Consider the following 24,638-nt stretch of genomic DNA (forward strand, 5'->3'; position numbering starts at 1 on the left):
AGAAAGAGAGGGAGAGAGAGACAGAGAGAGAGAGACAGAAAGATTGAGAGAGACAGAGCGAGAGACAGAAAGAAAGAAGAGACAGACAGAGAGGGAGAGAGAAGAGACAGACCGAGAGAGACAGAAAGAGACAGCTAAATTAAAAAGACAGATGATTCTGAGAATTTTCCCACAACTTGTCATTCTCATCACTAAGAAGTGTTCTGCATTCAATCCCAGAAGGGGTTACCAGGGGTTTACAAGACCCTGTTGAAGGTACCCTTTGAAGAACCCTTTTGGTTCCAGGTAGAACCCTTTTGGGTTCCATGAAGGTTCTACCTGAAACCAAAAAGGGTTATCCTATAGGGACAGCCGAAAAAAACCTTTTGGAACCCTTTTTTCTAAGAATGTAGGGTAAAAGCTAAGCTCACCCCAAACGGCCCCTGTAGTGGTGGCTGGTAGACCCTGTTGAAAGAACAGCGACTGAAGCTGCAGCTACTGAAGTTGAAGATTCTTCTGACGACTTCCTGGCACAATGATGCGTTTCCTGTTCCTACGTGAGTGAAACTGTCCCTGGAGACGAGGGGTTTCCCAGCCATGATGCAAGGGCTGGAGTACACGCTAAAGTAGCTTCGATCAACACTATAACCTGGGTGGAAACACGGGTCCAGCACTGAGCTGTCCCCAGACTGACAGACAGACAGACAGACAGACAGACAGACAGACAGACAGACAGACAGACAGACAGACAGACAGACAGACAGACAGACAGACAGACAGACAGACAGACAGACAGACAGACAGACAGACAGACAGACAGACAGACAGACAGACAGACAGACAGACAGACAGACAGACAGACAGACAGAGTTATGAGCCAGGGATCAAAGGTAAGACATCAGGATTAGAGGTCTGGGGTCAAGATTACCTGAGTCTGCTGAGCAAGCGCCAGTTTGAGTGCTTGGTCTTTCCCGTAGCACAGGAAACTGTGTGTGTAGAGGAAGTAGTCATTTCCATACAGACGGAAGGTCACAGCGTTCTCCGCCGATTCCTCCGCCACATCCTGATTGGCTACAAAGCTGATCTGAGTGGAGGCTCCGCCCAGGTCAAGAGCTCCGGTGGTCCCTGAGCCCTGCAGCACACACACACACACACACACACACACACACACACACACACACACACACACACACACACACACACACACACACACACACACACACACACACACACACACACACACACACACACACACACACACACACACACCTGTTTCAGTATATCACTCAGCAGTAGTGGTACCTGGGTAAAATCACAAGGGAAGCCAGAAAAAATGCCGTATTCCAACCTATGTGTTGTGGTAATGGCATAGTTTGCTCTATCACCTGTTAGTTCATATGTCTTATGACCATGGACTAAAGGCAGAGACAATAAGACTCACCCTACTGGTAGACAATAAGACAATAAGACTCACCCTACTGGTAGACAATAAGACAATAAGACTCACCCTACTGGTAGACAATAAGACAATAAGACTCACCCTACTGGTAGACAATAAGACAATAAGACTCACCCTACTGGTAGACAATAAGACAATAAGACTCACCCTACTAGTAAGACAATAAGACAATAAGACAATAAGACTCACCCTACTGGTAGACAATAAGACAATAAGACTCACCCTACTGGTAGACAATAAGACAATAAGACTCACCCTACTGGTAGACAATAAGACAATAAGACTCCCTACTGGTAGACCTCACCCTACTGGTAGACAATAAGACAATAAGACTCACCCTACTGGTAGACAATAAGACAATAAGACTCACCCTACTGGTAGACAATAAGACAATAAGACTCACCCTACTGGTAGACAATAAGACAATAAGACTCACCCTACTGGTAGACAATAAGACAATAAGACTCACCCTACTGGTAGACAATAAGACAATAAGACTCACCCTACTGGTAGACAATAAGACAATAAGACTCACCCTACTAGACAATAAGACAATAAGACTCACCCTACTGGTAGACAATAAGACAATAAGACTCACCCTACTGGTAGACAATAAGACAATAAGACTCACCCTACTGGTAGACAATAAGACAATAAGACTCACCCTACTGGTAGACAATAAGACAATAAGACTCACCCTACTGGTAGACAATAAGACAATAAGACTCACCCTATAGACAATAAGACAATAAGACTCACCCTACTGGTAGACAATAAGACAATAAGACTCACCCTACTGGTAGACAATAAGACAATAAGACTCACCCTACTGGTAGACAATAAGACAATAAGACTCACCCTACTGGTAGACAATAAGACAATAAGACTCACCCTACTGGTAGACAATAAGACAATAAGACTCACCCTACTGGTAGACAATAAGACAATAAGACTCACCCTACTGGTAGACAATAAGACAATAAGACTGGTAGACAATCACCCTACTGGTAGACAATAAGACAATAAGACTCACCCTACTGGTAGACAATAAGACAATAAGACTCACCCTACTGGTAGACAATAAGACAATAAGACTCACCCTACTGGTAGACAATAAGACAATAAGACTCACCCTACTGGTAGACAATAAGACAATAAGACTCACCCTACTGGTAGACAATAAGACAATAAGACTCACCCTACTGGTAGACAATAAGACAATAAGACTCACCCTACTGGTAGACAATAAGACAATAAGAATCACCCTACTGGTAGACAATAAGACAATAAGACTCACCCTACTGGTAGACAATAAGACAATAAGACTCACCCTACTGGTAGACAATAAGACAATAAGACAATCACCCTACTGGTAGACAATAAGACAATAAGACTCACCCTACTGGTAGACAATAAGACAATAAGACTCACCCTACTGGTAGACAATAAGACAATAAGACTCACCCTACTGGTAGACAATAAGACAATAAGACTCACCCTACTGGTAGACAATAAGACTCACCCTACTGGTAGACAATAAGACTCACCCTACTGGTAGACAATAAGACTCACCCTACTGGTAGACAATAAGACTCACCCTACTGGTAGACAATAAGACTCACCCTACTGGTAGACAATAAGAACCCTACTGGTAGACAATAAGACTCACCCTACTGGTAGACAATAAGACTCACCCTACTGGTAGACAATAAGACTCACCCTACTGGTAGACAATAAGACTCACCCTACGGGTAGACAATAAGACTCACCCTACTGGTAGACAATAAGACTCACCCTACTGGTAGACAATAAGACTCACCCTACTGGTAGACAATAAGACTCACCCTACTGACAATAAGACAATAAGACAATAAGACTCACCCTACTGGTAGACAATAAGACAATAAGACTCACCCTACTGGTAGACAATAAGACAATAAGACTCACCCTACTGGTAGACAATAAGACAATAAGACTCACCCTACTGGTAGACAATAAGACAATAAGAATCACCCTACTGGTAGACAATAAGACAATAAGACTCACCCTACTGGTAGACAATAAGACAATAAGACTCACCCTACTGGTAGACAATAAGACAATAAGACTCACCCTACTGGTAGAGAATAAGACAATAAGACTCACCCTACTGGTAGACAATAAGACAATAAGACTCACCCTACTGGTAGACAATAAGACAATAAGACTCACCCTACTGGTAGACAATAAGACAATAAGAATCACCCTACTGGTAGACAATAAGACAATAAGACTCACGCTACTGGTAGACAATAAGACAATAAGACTCACCCTACTGGTAGACAATAAGACAATAAGAATCACCCTACTGGTAGACAATAAGACAATAAGACTCACCCTACTGGTAGACAATAAGACAATAAGACTCACCCTACTGGTAGACAATAAGACAATAAGACTCACCCTACTGGTAGACAATAAGACAATAAGACTCACCCTACTGGTAGACAATAAGACAATAAGACTCACCCTACTGGTAGACAATAAGACTCACCCTACTGGTAGACAATAAGACTCACCCTACTGGTAGACAATAAGACTCACCCTACTGGTAGACAATAAGACTCACCCTACTGGTAGACAATAAGACTCACCCTACTGGTAGACAATAAGACAATAAGACTCACCCTACTGGTAGACAATAAGACTCACCCTACTGGTAGACAATAAGACTCACCCTACTGGTAGACAATAAGACTCACCCTACTGGTAGACAATAAGACTCACCCTACTGGTAGACAATAAGACAATAAGACTCACCCTACTGGTAGACAATAAGACAATAAGACTCACCCTACTGGTAGACAATAAGACAATAAGACTCACCCTACTGGTAGACAATAAGACAATAAGACTCACCCTACTGGTAGACAATAAGACTCACCCTACTGGTAGACAATAAGACAATAAGACTCACCCTACTGGTAGACAATAAGACAATAAGACTCACCCTACTGGTAGACAATAAGACAATAAGACTCACCCTACTGGTAGACAATAAGACAATAAGACTCACCCTACTGGTAGACAATAAGACAATAAGACTCACCCTACTGGTAGACAATAAGACAATAAGACTCACCCTACTGGTAGACAATAAGACAATAAGACTCACCCTACTGGTAGACAATAAGACAATAAGACTCACCCTACTGGTAGACAATAAGACAATAAGACTCACCCTACTGGTAGACAATAAGACAATAAGACTCACCCTACTGGTAGACAATAAGACAATAAGACTCACCCTACTGGTAGACAATAAGACAATAAGACTCACCCTACTGGTAGACAATAAGACAATAAGACTCACCCTACTGGTAGACAATAAGACAATAAGACTCACCCTACTGGTAGACAATAAGACAATAAGACTCACCCTACTGGTAGACAATAAGACAATAAGACTCACCCTACTGGTAGACAATAAGACAATAAGACTCACCCTACTGGTAGACAATAAGACAATAAGACTCACCCTACTGGTAGACAATAAGACAATAAGACTCACCCTACTGGTAGACAATAAGACTCACCCTACTGGTAGACAATAAGACTCACCCTACTGGTAGACAATAAGACTCACCCTACTGGTAGACAATAAGACTCACCCTACTGGTAGACAATAAGACTCACCCTACTGGTAGACAATAAGACTCACCCTACTGGTAGACAATAAGACTCACCCTACTGGTAGACAATAAGACTCACCCTACTGGTAGACAATAAGACTCACCCTACTGGTAGACAATAAGACTCACCCTACTGGTAGACAATAAGACACCCTACTGGTAGACAATAAGACTCACCCTACTGGTAGACAATAAGACAATAAGACTCACCCTACTGGTAGACAATAAGACAATAAGACTCACCCTACTGGTAGACAATAAGACAATAAGACTCACCCTACTGGTAGACAATAAGACAATAAGACTCACCCTACTGGTAGACAATAAGACAATAAGACTCACCCTACTGGTAGACAATAAGACAATAAGACTCACCCTACTGGTAGACAATAAGACAATAAGACTCACCCTAGACAATAAGACAATAAGACTCACCCTACTGGTAGACAATAAGACAATAAGACTCACCCTACTGGTAGACAATAAGACAATAAGACTCACCCTACTGGTAGACAATAAGACAATAAGACTCACCCTACTGGTAGACAATAAGACCACCCTCCTCTCTGTAATGTTGACTCACCCTACTGGTAGACAATAACCCTCCTCTCTGTCATGTAAGACTCACCCTACTGGTAAGAAACACCACCCTCCTCTCTGTCATGTTGACTCACCCTACTGGTAGACAAGAAACACCACCCTCCTCTCAATAAGTCAATGTTGACTCACCCTACTGGTAGACAATAACACCACCCTCCCTCTGGTCATGTAAGACTCACCCTACTGGTAGACAAACAGACAACCCTCCTCTCTGTCATGTTGACTCACCCTACTGGTAGACAATAAGACTCACCCTCCTCTCATAAGACTCACCCTACTGGTAGATAAACACCACCCCTACTGGTAGACATGTAAGACTCACCCTACTGGTAGACAAAAGACCACCCTCACCCTCTCTGTCAATGTTGACTCACCCTACTGGTAGAGAAACACCACCCTCCTCTCTGTCATGTTGACTCACCCTACTGGTAGAGAAACACCACCCTCCTCTCTGTCATGTTGACTCACCCTACTGGTAGAGAAACACCACCCTCCTCTCTGTCATGTTGACTCACCCTACTGGTAGAGAAACACCACCCTCCTCTCTGTCATGTTGACTCACCCTACTGGTAGAGAAACACCACCCTCCTCTCTGTCATGTTGACTCACCCTACTGGTAGAGAAACACCATCCTCCTCTCTGTCATGTTGACTCACCCTACTGGTAGAGAAAGACCATCCTACTCTCTGTCATGTTGACTCACCCTACTGGTAGAGAAACAGACCCTCCTCTCTGTCATGTTGACTCACCCTACTGGTAGAGAAACACCACCCTCCTCTCATGTTGACTCACCCTACTGGTAGAGAAACACCACCCTCCTCTCTGTCATGTTGACTCACCCTACTGGTAGAGAAACACCACCCTCCTCTCTGTCATGTTGACTCACCCTACTGGTAGAGAAACACCATCCTCCCTCTGTCATGTTGACTCACCCTACTGGGAGAGAAACACCACCCTCCTCTGTCATGTTGACTCACCCTACTGGTAGAGAAACACCACCCTCCTCTCTGTCATGTTGACTCACCCTACTGGTAGAGAAACACCATCCTCCTCTCATGTTGACTCACCCTACTGGTAGAGAAACACCATCCTCCTCTCTGTCATGTTGACTCACCCTACTGGTAGAGAAACACCACATGTTGACTCACCCTACTGGTAGAGAAACACCATCCTCCCTCTGTCATGTTGACTCACCCTACTGGTAGAGAAACACCATCCTCCTCTCTGTCATGTTGACTCACCCTACTGGTAGAGAAACACCACCCTCCTCTCATGTTGACTCACCCTACTGGGAGAGAAACACCACCCTCCTCTCTGTCATGTTGACTCACCCTACTGGTAGAGAAACACCACCCTCCTCTCTGTCATGTTGACTCACCCTACTGGTAGAGAAACACCATCCTCCTCTCTGTCATGTTGACTCACCCTACTGGTAGAGAAACACCATCCTCCTCTCTGTCATGTTGACTCACCCTACTGGTAGAGAAACACCACCCTCCTCTCTGTCATGTTGACTCACCCTACTGGTAGAGAAACACCACCCTCCTCTCTGTCATGTTGACTCACCCTACTGGTAGAGAAACACCACCCTCCTCTCTGTCATGTTGACTCACCCTACTGGTAGAGAAACACCACCCTCCTCTCTGTCATGTTGACTCACCCTACTGGTAGAGAAACACCACCCTCCTCTCTGTCATGTTGACTCACCCTACTGGTAGAGAAACACCATCCTCCTCTCTGTCATGTTGACTCACCCTACTGGTAGAGAAACACCACCCTCCTCTCTGTCATGTTGACTCACCCTACTGGTAGAGAAACACCATCCTCCTCTCTGTCATGTTGACTCACCCTACTGGTAGAGAAACACCAGTCATGTTGACTCACCCTACTGGTAGAGAAACACCATCCTCCTCTCTGTCATGTTGACTCACCCTACTGGTAGAGAAACACCATCCTCCTCTCTGTCATGTTGACTCACCCTACTGGTAGAGAAACACCATCCTCCTCCTCTGTCATGTTGACTCACCCTACTGGTAGAGAAACACCACCCTCCTCTCATGTTGACTCACCCTACTGGTAGAGAAACACCATCCTCCTCTCTGTCATGTTGACTCACCCTACTGGTAGAGAAACACCACCCTCCTCTCTGTCATGTTGACTCACCCTACTGGTAGAGAAACACCACCCTCCTCTCTGTCATGTTGACTCACCCTACTGGTAGAGAAACACCATCCTCCTCTCATGTTGACTCACCCTACTGGTAGAGAAACACCACTCCTCTCTGTCATGTTGACTCACCCTACTGGTAGAGAAACACCATCCTCCTCTCATGTTGACTCACCCTACTGGTAGAGAAACACCATCCTCCCTCTGTCATGTTGACTCACCCTACTGGTAGAGAAACACCACCCTCCTCTCTGTCATGTTGACTCACCCTACTGGTAGAGAAACACCATCCTCCTCTCATGTTGACTCACCCTACTGGTAGAGAAACACCATCCTCCTCTCTGTCATGTTGACTCACCCTACTGGTAGAGAAACACCACCCTCCTCTCTGTCATGTTGACTCACCCTACTGGTAGAGAAACACCACCCTCCCTCTGTCATGTTGACTCACCCTACTGGTAGAGAAACACCACCCTCCTCTCTGTCATGTTGACTCACCCTACTGGTAGAGAAACACCATCCTCCTCTCTGTCATGTTGACTCACCCTACTGGTAGAGAAACACCATCCTCCTCTCTGTCATGTTGACTCACCCTACTGGTAGAGAAACACCACCCTCCTCTCATGTTGACTCACCCTACTGGTAGAGAAACACCACCCTCCTCTCATGTTGACTCACCCTACTGGTAGAGAAACACCACCCTCCTCTCTGTCATGTTGACTCACCCTACTGGTAGAGAAACACCACCCTCCTCTCTGTCATGTTGACTCACCCTACTGGTAGAGAAACACCACCCTCCTCTCTGTCATGTTGACTCACCCTACTGGTAGAGAAACACCATCCTCTCTGTCATGTTGACTCACCCTACTGGTAGAGAAACACCACCCTCCTCTGTCATGTTGACTCACCCTACTGGTAGAGAAACACCACCCTCCTCTGTCATGTTGACTCACCCTACTGGTAGAGAAACACCACCCTCCTCTCTGTCATGTTGACTCACCCTACTGGTAGAGAAACACCACCCTCCTCTCTGTCATGTTGACTCACCCTACTGGTAGAGAAACACCACCCTCCTCTCTGTCATGTTGACTCACCCTACTGGTAGAGAAACACCACCCTCCTCTCTGTCATGTTGACTCACCCTACTGGTAGAGAAACACCACCCTCCTCTCTGTCATGTTGACTCACCCTACTGGTAGAGAAACACCACCCTCCTCTCTGTCATGTTGACTCACCCTACTGGTAGAGAAACACCACCCTCCCTCTGTCATGTTGACTCACCCTACTGGTAGAGAAACACCACCCTCCTCTCTGTCATGTTGACTCACCCTACTGGTAGAGAAACACCACCCTCCTCTCTGTCATGTTGACTCACCCTACTGGTAGAGAAACACCACCCTCCTCTCTGTCATGTTGACTCACCCTACTGGTAGAGAAACACCACCCTCCTCTCTGTCATGTTGACTCACCCTACTGGTAGAGAAACACCACCCTCCTCTCTGTCATGTTGACTCACCCTACTGGTAGAGAAACACCATCCTCCTCTCTGTCATGTTGACTCACCCTACTGGTAGAGAAACACCACCCTCCTCTCTGTCATGTTGACTCACCCTACTGGTAGAGAAACACCACCCTCCTCTCTGTCATGTTGACTCACCCTACTGGTAGAGAAACACCACCCTCCTCTCTGTCATGTTGACTCACCCTACTGGTAGAGAAACACCACCCTCCTCTCTGTCATGTTGACTCACCCTACTGGTAGAGAAACACCACCCTCCTCTCTGTCATGTTGACTCACCCTACTGGTAGAGAAACACCACCCTCCTCTCTGTCATGTTGACTCACCCTACTGGTAGAGAAACACCACCCTCCTCTCTGTCATGTTGACTCACCCTACTGGTAGAGAAACACCACCCTCCTCTCTGTCATGTTGACTCACCCTACTGGTAGAGAAACACCACCCTCCTCTCTGTCATGTTGACTCACCCTACTGGTAGAGAAACACCACCCTCCTCTCTGTCATGTTGACTCACCCTACTGGTAGAGAAACACCACCCTCCTCTCTGTCATGTTGACTCACCCTACTGGTAGAGAAACACCACCCTCCTCTCTGTCATGTTGACTCACCCTACTGGTAGAGAAACACCACCCTCCTCTCTGTCATGTTGACTCACCCTACTGGTAGAGAAACACCACCCTCCTCTCTGTCATGTTGACTCACCCTACTGGTAGAGAAACACCACCCTCCTCTCTGTCATGTTGACTCACCCTACTGGTAGAGAAACACCATCCTCCTCCTCTCTGTCATGTTGACTCACCCTACTGGTAGAGAAACACCACCCTCCTCTCTGTCATGTTGACTCACCCTACTGGTAGAGAAACACCACCCTCCTCTCTGTCATGTTGACTCACCCTACTGGTAGAGAAACACCACCCTCCTCTCTGTCATGTTGACTCACCCTACTGGTAGAGAAACACCATCCTCCTCTCTGTCATGTTGACTCACCCTACTGGTAGAGAAACACCACCCTCCTCTCTGTCATGTTGACTCACCCTACTGGTAGAGAAACACCACCCTCCTCTCTGTCATGTTGACTCACCCTACTGGTAGAGAAACACCACCCTCCTCTCTGTCATGTTGACTCACCCTACTGGTAGAGAAACACCACCCTCCTCTCTGTCATGTTGACTCACCCTACTGGTAGAGAAACACCACCCTCCTCTCTGTCATGTTGACTCACCCTACTGGTAGAGAAACACCACCCTCCTCTCTGTCATGTTGACTCACCCTACTGGTAGAGAAACACCACCCTCCTCTCTGTCATGTTGACTCACCCTACTGGTAGAGAAACACCATCCTCCTCTCTGTCATGTTGACTCACCCTACTGGTAGAGAAACACCACCCTCCTCTCATGTTGACTCACCCTACTGGGAGAGAAACACCATCCTCCTCTCTGTCATGTTGACTCACCCTACTGGTAGAGAAACACCATCCTCCTCTCATGTTGACTCACCCTACTGGTAGAGAAACACCATCCTCCTCTCTGTCATGTTGACTCACCCTATTGGTAGAGAAACACCACCCTCCTCTCTGTCATGTTGACTCACCCTACTGGTAGAGAAACACCACCCTCCTCTCTGTCATGTTGACTCACCCTACTGGTAGAGAAACACCACCCTCCTCTCATGTTGACTCACCCTACTGGTAGAGAAACACCACCCTCCTCTCATGTTGACTCACCCTACTGGTAGAGAAACACCATCCTCCTCTCTGTCATGTTGACTCACCCTACTGGTAGAGAAACACCACCCTCCTCTCATGTTGACTCACCCTACTGGTAGAGAAACACCATCCTCCTCTCATGTTGACTCACCCTACTGGTAGAGAAACACCATCCTCCTCTCTGTCATGTTGACTCACCCTACTGGTAGAGAAACACCACCCTCCTCTCATGTTGACTCACCCTACTGGTAGAGAAACACCATCCTCCTCTCTGTCATGTTGACTCACCCTACTGGTAGAGAAACACCACCCTCCTCTCATGTTGACTCACCCTACTGGTAGAGAAACACCACCCTCCTCTCATGTTGACTCACACTACTGGTAGAGAAACACCACCCTCCTCTCTGTCATGTTGACTCACCCTACTGGTAGAGAAACACCACCCTCCTCTCTGTCATGTTGACTCACCCTACTGGTAGAGAAACACCACCCTCCTCTCTGTCATGTTGACTCACCCTACTGGGAGAGAAACACCACCCTCCTCTCTGTCATGTTGACTCACCCTACTGGGAGAGAAACACCACCCTCCTCTCATGTTGACTCACCCTACTGGGAGAGAAACACCATCCTCCTCTCTGTCATGTTGACTCACCCTACTGGTAGAGAAACACCACCCTCCTCTCTGTCATGTTGAATCACCCTATTGGTAGAGAAACACCACCCTCCTCTCTGTCATGTTGACTAAACAGTCTATCACTCTGTCATACAATACACGGTTGTATGTGTTGTTCTAGGCTACCTGGCTAAATTGCTCGCTAGCCTAACTTCCTTTCATGGCCAACGTTATCTAGTTAACATTAGCCTTCTACATCTAGCTACATATTGAACTTCCATCCTCTCAGGCCAGGGGGGCACTGCAATGTGTGAATTAATGGTTGGATCAGAGTCGCAGTTATAATCATTGGCCAGTACAGAGAACTAAGTAAAACCACAAGTCCATATCCCTATCTCCATCCATGGCTAATTTAGGAAAGGGACCATTTTAGCTAGCTAGCTAGCCAGCGGAGGACAACAACGAGATGCAACAATTCAAGTTGTTTCTGTCAATGACGTATGCTCGTAATGCCATTTGATGGTTGTGATGTCAAATCCAAGCTGTCTTCCCTTTCATTCAACACCATGGGCGGCAACAATGTCATACTCTTTATGACCAGACAGCATCAGATAGCTTGCCTACAGAGATAGAGGGGCAATTTCATTCGCTCTTGGGTTTTTCTCAGGTAAGATACAGGGCATTTTATTAAGTATTCAGACCCTTTCCCCACAAGCAACATTCTGAGACGAACTGTGTTCTTAGCCAGCCCCTAACACAGTTAACACAGATGAAATATGGAAAACCATTCCATTCCTTTTAATAAGTGGCAGTTTAGTTTTGTTTGTATGAACAATTACAGTGTAAAGCAACATGTTTTATATGTAGGTACCAGTATTTTGTCTCCTCCATACCCCAACTTCTGTTCTTGACACATTTTTAAGGAGTTCTGTTTTCACACCTCCTTGACAGTATTTTATTATTTACATGGGCTGTTTTAATATTAGTCTAGAATGAAGATGAAAAATGCGCTTTCATTTTAAAACTAGCAGCGTTTAATTTTGTTTTGTCATTTTGGATAATGGGATCATGTGGAGTACTGCTACATCTTCCATCCCTGGAATGAGGTACGTTTTCCAGCCATATCCTGCATTCGTTACCGGGGTGCAAACATTATGGATGAGCAGTGTTTAAACACGAACGAGAATGTTCTCACCTGTTTCAGTCGGTCACTCAGGTAGTTCACAGTGACCCAGCCGAAGGCTCCCTCCTCCTGGCCTGTGATGATGCGAGCGCCCTGATAGGAGAACGGAGAGGACCGCAACACCTCCTCTACCGACCAAAGCACCTGATCAGACAAGCTCTGGTTTTCCATCCTACACACACACACACACACACACACACCTTTTGGTTAGTCCAGTGTTTTCATTTTTACTTCCTGATTAGTGTACAGTGTTTTCATAATGACTTCCTGATCAGTGTTTTTAATTTTAACTTCCTGGTTAGTGTCTAATGTTTTCATAATAACTTCTTGGTTAGTGCCTAGTGTTTTTATAAGAACTGCATGGTTAGTGTCTAATGTTTTCATAATAACTTCTTGGTTAGTGCCTAGTGTTTTTATAAGAACTGCATGGTTAGTGTCTAATGTTTTCATAATAACTTCTTGGTTAGTGCCTAGTGTTTTTATAAGAACTGCATGGTTAGTGTCTAATGTTTTCATAATAACTTCTTGGTTAGTGCCTAGTGTTTTTATAAGAACTGCATGGTTAGTGTCTAATGTTTTCATAATAACTTCTTGGTTAGTGCCTAGTGTTTTTATAAGAACTGCATGGTTAGTGTCTAATGTTTTCATAATAACTTCTTGGTTAGTGCCTAGTGTTTTTATAAGAACTGCATGGTTAGTGTCTAATGTTTTCATAATAACTTCTTGGTTAGTGCCTAGTGTTTTTATAAGAACTGCATGGTTAGTGTCTAATGTTTTCATAATAACTTCTTGGTTAGTGCCTAGTGTTTTTATAAGAACTGCATGGTTAGCTTATTAACTGTCTAGTTAGTGTCCAGTAACTTCCTGGTTAGTGCCTAGTGTTTTTATAAGAACTGCATGGTTAGTGCCTAATGTTTTTATAAGAACTGCATGGTTAGTGCCTAGTGTTTTTATAAGAACTGCATGGTTAGTGCCTAGTGTTTTTATAAGAACTGCATGGTTAGTGCCTAATGTTTTTATAAGAACTGCATGGTTAGTGCCTAGTGTTTTTATAAGAACTGCATGGTTAGTGCCTAGTGTTTTTATAAGAACTGCATGGTTAGTGCCTAGTGTTTTTATAAGAACTGCATGGTTAGTGCCTAGTGTTTTTATAAGAACTGCATGGTTAGTGCCTAGTGTTTTTATAAGAACTGCATGTTTAGTGTCTAATGTTTTCATAATAACTTCTTGGTTAGTGCCTAGTGTTTTTATAAGAACTGCATGGTTAGTGCCTAGTGTTTTTATAAGAACTGCATGGTTAGTGCCTAGTGTTTTTATAAGAACTGCATGGTTAGTGCCTAGTGTTTTTATAAGAACTGCATGGTTAGTGCCTAGTGTTTTTATAAGAACTGCATGTTTAGTGCCTAGTGTTTTTATAAGAACTGCATGGTTAGTGTCTAATGTTTTCATAATAACTTCTTGGTTAGTGCCTAGTGTTTTTATAAGAACTGCATGGTTAGCTTATTAACTGTCTAGTTAGTGTCCAGTAAATTCCTGGTTAGTGTCTAATGTTTTCATAATAACTTCTTGGTTAGTGCCTAGTGTTTTTATAAGAACTGCATGGTTAGCTTATTAACTGTCTAGTTAGTGTCCAGTAACTTCCTGGTTAGTGTCTAATGTTTTCATAATAACTTCTTGGTTAGTGCCTAGTGTTTTTATAAGAACTGCATGGTTAGCTTATTAACTGTCTAGTTAGTGTCCAGTAACTTCCTGGTTAGTGCCTAGTGTTTTTATAAGAACTGCATGGTTAGTGTCTAATGTTTTCATAATAACTTCTTGGTTAGTGCCTAGTGTTTTTATAAGAACTGCATGGTTAGTGTCTAATGTTTTCATAATAACTTCTTGGTTAGTGCCTAGTGTTTTTATAAGAACTGCATGGTTAGTGTCTAATGTTTTCATAATAACTTCTTGGTTAGTGCCTAGTGTTTTTATAAGAACTGCATGTTTAGTGTCTAATGTTTTCATAATAACTTCTTGGTTAGTGCCTAGTGTTTTTATAAGAACTGCATGGTTAGCTTATTAACTGTCTAGTTAGTGTCCAGTAACTTCCTGGTTAGTGTCTAATGTTTTCATAATAACTTCTTGGTTAGTGCCTAGTGTTTTTATAAGAACTGCATGGTTAGCTTATTAACTGTCTAGTTAGTGTCCAGTAACTTCCTGGTTAGTGTCTAATGTTTTCATAATAACTTCTTGGTTAGTGCCTAGTGTTTTTATAAGAACTGCATGGTTAGTGTCTAATGTTTTCATAATAACTTCTTGGTTAGTGCCTAGTGTTTTTATAAGAACTGCATGGTTAGTGTCTAATGTTTTCATAATAACTTCTTGGTTAGTGCCTAGTGTTTTTATAAGAACTGCATGTTTAGTGTCTAATGTTTTCATAATAACTTCTTGGTTAGTGCCTAGTGTTTTTATAAGAACTGCATGGTTAGCTTATTAACTGTCTAGTTAGTGTCCAGTAACTTCCTGGTTAGTGTCTAATGTTTTCATAATAACTTCTTGGTTAGTGCCTAGTGTTTTTATAAGAACTGCATGGTTAGCTTATTAACTGTCTAGTTAGTGTCCAGTAACTTCCTGGTTAGTGCCTAGTGTTTTTATAAGAACTGCATGGTTAGTGTCTAATGTTTTCATAATAACTTCTTGGTTAGTGCCTAGTGTTTTTATAAGAACTGCATGGTTAGTGTCTAATGTTTTCATAATAACTTCTTGGTTAGTGCCTAGTGTTTTTATAAGAACTGCATGGTTAGTGTCTAATGTTTTCATAATAACTTCTTGGTTAGTGCCTAGTGTTTTTATAAGAACTGCATGGTTAGTGCCTAATGTTTTTATAAGAACTGCATGGTTAGTGCCTAGTGTTTTTATAAGAACTGCATGGTTAGTGCCTAGTGTTTTTATAAGAACTGCATGGTTAGTGCCTAGTGTTTTTATAAGAACTGCATGGTTAGTGCCTAGTGTTTTTATAAGAACTGCATGGTTAGTGCCTAGTGTTTTTATAAGAACTGCATGTTTAGTGTCTAATGTTTTCATAATAACTTCTTGGTTAGTGCCTAGTGTTTTTATAAGAACTGCATGGTTAGTGCCTAGTGTTTTTATAAGAACTGCATGGTCAGTGCCTAGTGTTTTTATAAGAACTGCATGGTTAGTGCCTAGTGTTTTTATAAGAACTGCATGGTTAGTGCCTAGTGTTTTTATAAGAACTGCATGTTTAGTGCCTAGTGTTTTTATAAGAACTGCATGGTTAGTGTCTAATGTTTTCATAATAACTTCTTGGTTAGTGCCTAGTGTTTTTATAAGAACTGCATGGTTAGCTTATTAACTGTCTAGTTAGTGTCCAGTAAATTCCTGGTTAGTGTCTAATGTTTTCATAATAACTTCTTGGTTAGTGCCTAGTGTTTTTATAAGAACTGCATGGTTAGCTTATTAACTGTCTAGTTAGTGTCCAGTAACTTCCTGGTTAGTGTCTAATGTTTTCATAATAACTTCTTGGTTAGTGCCTAGTGTTTTTATAAGAACTGCATGGTTAGCTTATTAACTGTCTAGTTAGTGTCCAGTAACTTCCTGGTTAGTGCCTAGTGTTTTTATAAGAACTGCATGGTTAGTGTCTAATGTTTTCATAATAACTTCTTGGTTAGTGCCTAGTGTTTTTATAAGAACTGCATGGTTAGTGTCTAATGTTTTCATAATAACTTCTTGGTTAGTGCCTAGTGTTTTTATAAGAACTGCATGGTTAGTGTCTAATGTTTTCATAATAACTTCTTGGTTAGTGCCTAGTGTTTTTATAAGAACTGCATGTTTAGTGTCTAATGTTTTCATAATAACTTCTTGGTTAGTGCCTAGTGTTTTTATAAGAACTGCATGGTTAGCTTATTAACTGTCTAGTTAGTGTCCAGTAACTTCCTGGTTAGTGTCTAATGTTTTCATAATAACTTCTTGGTTAGTGCCTAGTGTTTTTATAAGAACTGCATGGTTAGCTTATTAACTGTCTAGTTAGTGTCCAGTAACTTCCTGGTTAGTGTCTAATGTTTTCATAATAACTTCTTGGTTAGTGCCTAGTGTTTTTATAAGAACTGCATGGTTAGTGTCTAATGTTTTCATAATAACTTCTTGGTTAGTGCCTAGTGTTTTTATAAGAACTGCATGGTTAGTGTCTAATGTTTTCATAATAACTTCTTGGTTAGTGCCTAGTGTTTTTATAAGAACTGCATGTTTAGTGTCTAATGTTTTCATAATAACTTCTTGGTTAGTGCCTAGTGTTTTTATAAGAACTGCATGGTTAGCTAATTAACTGTCTAGTTAGTGTCCAGTAACTTCCTGGTTAGTGTCTAATGTTTTCATAATAACTTCTTGGTTAGTGCCTAGTGTTTTTATAAGAACTGCATGGTTAGCTTATTAACTGTCTAGTTAGTGTCCAGTAACTTCCTGGTTAGTGCCTAGTGTTTTTATAAGAACTGCATGGTTAGTGTCTAATGTTTTCATAATAACTTCTTGGTTAGTGCCTAGTGTTTTTATAAGAACTGCATGGTTAGTGTCTAATGTTTTCATAATAACTTCTTGGTTAGTGCCTAGTGTTTTTATAAGAACTGCATGGTTAGTGTCTAATGTTTTCATAATAACTTCTTGGTTAGTGCCTAGTGTTTTTATAAGAACTGCATGTTTAGTGTCTAATGTTTTCATAATAACTTCTTGGTTAGTGCCTAGTGTTTTTATAAGAACTGCATGGTTAGCTTATTAACTGTCTAGTTAGTGTCCAGTAACTTCCTGGTTAGTGTCTAATGTTTTCATAATAACTTCTTGGTTAGTGCCTAGTGTTTTTATAAGAACTGCATGGTTAGCTTATTAACTGTCTAGTTAGTGTCCAGTAACTTCCTGGTTAGTGTCTAATGTTTTCATAATAACTTCTTGGTTAGTGCCTAGTGTTTTTATAAGAACTGCATGGTTAGCTTATTAACTGTCTAGTTAGTGTCCAGTAACTTCCTGGTTAGTGCCTAGTGTTTTTATAAGAACTGCATGGTTAGTGCCTAGTGTTTTTATAAGAACAGCAAGGTTAGTGCCTAGTGTTTTTATAAGAACTGCATGGTTAGCTTATTAACTGTCTAGTTAGTGTTCAGTAACTTTCTAGTTGGTGTTCAGTGTTTTCCTAATAATTTCCTGGTTAGTGTCTATTCTTTTCATAATAACTTCCTAGATATTAGTCAGTGTTTTCCTAATCATTTCCTGGTTAGTGTCTATTCTTTTCATAATAACTTCCTAGATATTAGTCAGTGTTTTCCTAATCATTTCCTGGTTAGTGTCTATTCTTTTCATAATAACTTCCTAGATATTAGTCAGTGTTTTCCTAATCATTTCCTGGTTAGTGTCTATTCTTTTCATAATAACTTCCTAGATATTAGTCAGTGTTTTCCTAATCATTTCCTGGTTAGTGTCTATTCTTTTCATAATAACTTCCTATATATTAGTCAGTGTTTTCCTAATCATTTCCTGGTTAGTGTCTATTCTTTTCATAATAACTTCCTAGATATTAGTCAGTGTTTTCATATTCATTTCCTGGTTAGTGTCTATTCTTTTCATAATAACTTCCTATATATTAGTCAGTGTTTTCCTAATCATTTCCTGGTTAGTGTCTATTCTTTTCATAATAACTTCCTAGATATTAGTCAGTGTTTTCCTAATCATTTCCTGGTTAGTGTCTATTCTTTTCATAATAACTTCCTAGATATTAGTCAGTGTTTTCCTAATCATTTCCTGGTTAGTGTCTATTCTTTTCATAATAACTTCCTAGATATTAGTCAGTGTTTTCATATTCATTTCCTGGTTAGTGTCCAGTGTTTTCATAAAAACCTCCTAGTTATTATCCAGTGTTTTTATATTAACTTCCTGGTTATTGTCCAGTAACTTCCTTGTTGTTGCCCAGTGTTTTCATGTTAACTTTCTGGTTAGTATCTAGTGTTTTTGGAAAAACTTCCTAGTTATTGTCAAGTGTTGTCAAATGAACTTCCTCATTAGCGTCCAGCGTTTTCAGAAATTTCTGGTTAGTGTCAAATGCTGCCAATGACTGGAACGAACTGCAACAAAATCACTGAAGACTCATGTCTCCCTCACTGGCTTTTTTATTTGGGCTGCAATCCTGTTAACGGGATTGATATGACAACAGCCAGTGAAAATGCAGGGCGCCAAATTCAAAACAACAGTCCTCAAACATACATGTATTTTATACCGTTTTAAAGGATCTGGGAATCCGTCTGTTTAGCTGGATGCAGAGCCGTCTGTTTAGCTGGATGCAGAGCCGTCTGTTTAGCTGGATGCAGAGCCGTCTGTTTAGCTGGATGCAGAGCCGTCTGTTTAGCTGGATGCAGAGCCGTCTGTTTAGCTGGATGCAGAGCCGTCTGTTTAGCTGGATGCAGAGCCGTCTGTTTAGCTGGCTGCAGAGCCGTCTGTTTAGCTGGCTGCAGAGCCGTCTGTTTAGCTGGCTGCAGAGCCGTCTGTTTAGCTGGATGCAGAGCCGTCTGTTTAGCTGGCTGCAGAGCCGTCTGTTTAGCTGGCTGCAGAGCCGTCTGTTTAGCTGGCTGCAGAGCCGTCTGTTTAGCTGGCTGCAGAGCCGTCTGTTTAGCTGGCTGCTACCCAATAACACTGATAGGCTGCAGAGCCATCTGTTTAGTTTGCTGCTACCTAATAACACTGATAGGCTGCAGAGCCGTCTGTTTAGCTGGCTGCAGAGCCGTCTGTTTAGTTTGCTGCTACCCAATAACACTGACAGGCTGCAGAGCCGTCTGTTTAGCTGGCTGCAGAGCCGTCTGTTTAGTTTGCTGCTACCCAATAACACTGACAGGCTGCAGAGCCGTCTGTTTAGTTTGCTGCTACCCAATAACACTGATAGGCTGCAGAGCCGTCTGTTTAGTTTGCTGCTACCCAATAACACTGATAGGCTGCAGAGCCGTCTCTTTAGCAGGCTGCATAGCCGTCTGTTTAGTTTGCTGCAGAGCCGTCTGTTTAGTTTGCTGCTACCCAATAACACTGACAGGCTGCAGAGCCGTCTGTTTAGTTTGCTGCTACCCAATAACACTGACAGGCTGCAGAGCCGTCTGTTTAGTTTGCTGCTACCCAATAACACTGACAGGCTGCAGAGCCGTCTGTTTAGCAGGCTGCAGAGCCGTCTGTTTAGTTTGCTGCTACCCAATAACACTGATAGGCTGCAGAGCCGTCTGTTTAGTTTGCTGCTACCCAATAACACTGACAGGCTGCATAGCCGTCTGTTTAGTTTGCTGCTACCCAATAACACTGACAGGCTGCATAGCCGTCTGTTTAGTTTGCTGCTACCCAATAACACTGATAGGCTGCAGAGCCGTCTGTTTAGTTTGCTGCTACCCAATAACACTGACAGGCTGCATAGCCGTCTGTTTAGTTTGCTGCTACCCAATAACACTGACAGGCTGCAGAGCCGTCTGTTTAGCTGGCTGCTACCCAATAACACTGATAGGCTGCAGAGCCGTCTGTTTAGCAGGCTGCATAGCCGTCTGTTTAGTTTGCTGCAGAGCCGTCTGTTTAGCTGTCTGCAGAGCCGTCTGTTTAGTTTGCTGCAGAGCCGTCTGTTTAGTTTGCTGCTACCCAATAACACTGATAGGCTGCAGAGCCGTCTGTTTAGTTTGCTGCTACCCAATAACACTGACAGGCTGCATAGCCGTCTGTTTAGCTGGCTGCAGAGCCGTCTGTTTAGCTGTCTGCAGAGCCGTCTCTTTAGCTGGCTGCAGAGCCGTCTGTTTAGCTGGCTGCAGAGCCGTCTGTTTAGCAGGCTGTAGAGCCGTCTGTTTAGCTTGCTGCTACCCAATAACACTGACAGGCTGCAGAGCCGTCTGTTTAGCTGGCTGCAGAGCCGTCTGTTTAGCTGGCTGCAGAGCCGTCTGTTTAGCTGGCTGCAGAGCCGTCTGTTTAGCTGGCTGTTCAGCATGAGCAGTTAGCGCCAAACGACTTGGGAAACCCAGCTTCAGCTTTATTCATTGGGAAACTAAAGAAAGCCTCACAAGCTGTTTTATACTGAACAAAAATATAAACGTAACATGCAACGATTTCTAACATTTTACTGAGTTACAGTTCATATTAGGACATCAGTCACTTTAAGTCTATGGATTTTCACAACTGGGAATAAAGATATGCATCAGTTGGTCACAGATGCCTTAAAAAATGGTAGGGACATGGATTAGAAAACCAGTCAGTATCTGGTGTGACCACGATTTGCCTCATGCAGCAGGACACATCTCCTTCACATAGAGTTGATCAGGCTGTTGTTTGTGGCCTGTGGAATGTTGTCCCACCCCTCTTCAATGGCAGTGCGAAGTTGCTGGATATTGGTGGGAACTGGAACACACTGTCCTACACATCGATTCAGAGCATCACGAACATGCTCTATGGGTGACATGTCTGGTGAGTATGCAGGCCATGGATGAACTGGGACATTTTCAACTTCCAGGAACTGTGTACAGATCCTTGCGACACGGGGCCGTGCATTATCGTGCTGAAACATGAGGTGATGGCGGTGGATGAATGGCACGACAATGGGCCTCAGGATCTCGTCATGGTATCTCTCTGCATTCAAATTGCCATTGATAAAACGCAATTGTGTTCACTGTCCGTAGCTTATGCCTTCCCACACCATAACCCCACTGCCACCATGGGGCACTTCATTCACAACATTGACATCAGCAAACCGCTCGCCCAAACAACGCCATACACGTGGTCTGCGGTTGTGAGGCTAGTTGGACGTACTGCCTAATTCTCTAAAAAGACTATGAGGGTGGCGTATGCTAGGGAAATGAAAATAAAATTCTCTGGCAACAGCTATGGTGGACATTCCTGCATTCAGCATGCCAATAGCAGGCTCCCTCAAAACGTGAGACATCTGTGGCATTGTGTTGTGTCACAAAACCGCACATTTTAGAGTGGCCTTTCATTGTCCCCAGCGCAAGGTACATCTGTGTAATTGTCATGCTGTTGAATCAACTCCTTGATATGCCACATCTGTCAGGTAGATGGATTATCTTGGCAAAGGAGAAATGCTCACTAACAAATATGGAAACAAATTTGTCCACACAATTTTAGAGAAATAAGCTTTTAGTGCATATGGAAAATTTCAGGGATCTTTAATTTCAGCTCATGAAACATTGGACCAACACTTTACACATTTTACTAATATTTTTGTTCAGTGGAGTTTCACTGTGTGGTTTTTTTACCTTTCCACAAACTGTCTATTGCTTGATATAAGCAGGTTTATCCAAATGTGTCAAAGAATAGGTAATCCAGGATTAGTTGGGTCGTAGTGGTTCTGGCCAGTCAGTAGTTACAGTTCTCCTCCTAAACACCATTGGGTCGTAGTGGTTCTGGCCAGTCAGTAGTTACAGTTCTCCTCCTAAACACCATTGGGTCGTAGTGGTTCTGGCCAGTCAGTAGTTACATTTCTCCTCCTAAACACCATTGGGTCGTAGTGGTTCTGGCCAGTCAGTAGTTACATTTCTCCTCCTAAACACCATTGGGTCGTAGTGGTTCTGGCCAGTCAGTAGTTACAGTTCTCCTCCTAAACACCATTGGGTCAGTAGTGGTTCTGGCCAGTCAGTAGTTACAGTTCTCCTCCTAAACACCATTGGGTCGTAGTGGTTCTGGCCAGTCAGTAGTTACAGTTCTCCTCCTAAACACCATTGGGTCGTAGTGGTTCTGGCCAGTCAGTAGTTACAGTTCTCCTCCTAAACACCATTGGGTAGTAGTGGTTCTGGCCAGTCAGTAGTTACAGTTCTCCTCCTAAACACCATTGGGTAGTAGTGGTTCTGGCCAGTCAGTAGTTACAGTTCTCCTCCTAAACACCATTGGGTAGTAGTGGTTCTGGCCAGTCAGTAGTTACAGTTCTCCTCCTAAACACCATTGGGTCGTAGTGGTTCTGGCCAGTCAGTAGTTACAGTTCTCCTCCTAAACACCATTGGGTCGTAGTGGTTCTGGCCAGTCAGTAGTTACAGTTCTCCTCCTAAACACCATTGGGTAGTAGTGGTTCTGGCCAGTCAGTAGTTACAGTTCTCCTCCTAAACACCATTGGGTAGTAGTGGTTCTGGCCAGTCAGTAGTTACAGTTCTCCTCCTAAACACCATTGGGTCGTAGTGGTTCTGGCCAGTCAGTAGTTACAGTTCTCCTCCTAAACACCATTGGGTCGTAGTGGTTCTGGCCAGTCAGTAGTTACAGTTCTCCTCCTAAACACCATTGGGTCGTAGTGGTTCTGGCCAGTCAGTAGTTACAGTTCTCCTCCTAAACACCATTGGGTCGTAGTGGTTCTGGCCAGTCAGTAGTTACAGTTCTCCTCCTAAACACCATTGGGTCGTAGTGGTTCTGGCCAGTCAGTAGTTACAGTTCTCCTCCTAAACACCATTGGGTCGTAGTGGTTCTGGCCAGTCAGTAGTTACAGTTCTCCTCCTAAACACCATTGGGTCAGTAGTGGTTCTGGCCAGTCAGTAGTTACAGTTCTCCTCCTAAACACCATTGGGTCGTAGTGGTTCTGGCCAGTCAGTAGTTACAGTTCTCCTCCTAAACACCATTGGGTCGTAGTGGTTCTGGCCAGTCAGTAGTTACAGTTCTCCTCCTAAACACCATTGGGTCGTAGTGGTTCTGGCCAGTCAGTAGTTACAGTTCTCCTCCTAAACACCATTGGGTAGTAGTGGTTCTGGCCAGTCAGTAGTTACAGTTCTCCTCCTAAACACCATTGGGTCGTAGTGGTTCTGGCCAGTCAGTAGTTACAGTTCTCCTCCTAAACACCATTGGGTAGTAGTGGTTCTGGCCAGTCAGTAGTTACAGTTCTCCTCCTAAACACCATTGGGTAGTAGTGGTTCTGGCCAGTCAGTAGTTACAGTTCTCCTCCTAAACACCATTGGGTAGTAGTGGTTCTGGCCAGTCAGTAGTTACAGTTCTCCTCCTAAACACCATTGGGTCGTAGTGGTTCTGGCCAGTCAGTAGTTACAGTTCTCCTCCTAAACACCATTGGGTAGTAGTGGTTCTGGCCAGTCAGTAGTTACAGTTCTCCTCCTAAACACCATTGGGTAGTAGTGGTTCTGGCCAGTCAGTAGTTACAGTTCTCCTCCTAAACACCATTGGGTAGTAGTGGTTCTGGCCAGTCAGTAGTTACAGTTCTCCTCCTAAACACCATTGGGTAGTAGTGGTTCTGGCCAGTCAGTAGTTACAGTTCTCCTCCTAAACACCATTGGGTAGTAGTGGTTCTGGCCAGTCAGTAGTTACAGTTCTCCTCCTAAACACCATTGGGTAGTAGTGGTTCTGGCCAGTCAGTAGTTACAGTTCTCCTCCTAAACACCATTGGGTAGTAGTGGTTCTGGCCAGTCAGTAGTTACAGTTCTCCTCCTAAACACCATTGGGTAGTAGTGGTTCTGGCCAGTCAGTAGTTACAGTTCTCCTCCTAAACACCATTGGGTAGTAGTGGTTCTGGCCAGTCAGTAGTTACAGTTCTCCTCCTAAACACCATTGGGTAGTAGTGGTTCTGGCCAGTCAGTAGTTACAGTTCTCCTCCTAAACACCATTGGGTAGTAGTGGTTCTGGCCAGTCAGTAGTTACAGTTCTCCTCCTAAACACCATTGGGTAGTAGTGGTTCTGGCCAGTCAGTAGTTACAGTTCTCCTCCTAAACACCATTGGGTAGTAGTGGTTCTGGCCAGTCAGTAGTTACAGTTCTCC

General features: G+C 43.4%; 1 protein-coding gene across 2 annotated transcripts in view; it reads right to left on the minus strand.

The window, feature by feature from the left end:
- The window catches only part of entpd1 (ectonucleoside triphosphate diphosphohydrolase 1), an 84,293-nt gene that overhangs the window by 17,019 nt on the left and 42,636 nt on the right, over nt 1-24,638 (minus strand). For both annotated transcript variants that reach the window (XM_046336263.1, XM_046336264.1), the window contains 3 exons: nt 12,908-13,067; nt 908-1,111; nt 411-668 (listed from right to left, as the gene is read on the minus strand). In XM_046336263.1, the coding sequence (XP_046192219.1) occupies nt 411-668; nt 908-1,111; nt 12,908-13,067 (622 nt within the window). The remainder of the gene's footprint in view (nt 1-410; nt 669-907; nt 1,112-12,907; nt 13,068-24,638) is intronic.

This window comes from Oncorhynchus gorbuscha, unplaced genomic scaffold (genome assembly GCF_021184085.1).
Source record: "Oncorhynchus gorbuscha isolate QuinsamMale2020 ecotype Even-year unplaced genomic scaffold, OgorEven_v1.0 Un_scaffold_1005, whole genome shotgun sequence".
Lineage (NCBI taxonomy): Eukaryota > Metazoa > Chordata > Actinopteri > Salmoniformes > Salmonidae > Oncorhynchus > Oncorhynchus gorbuscha.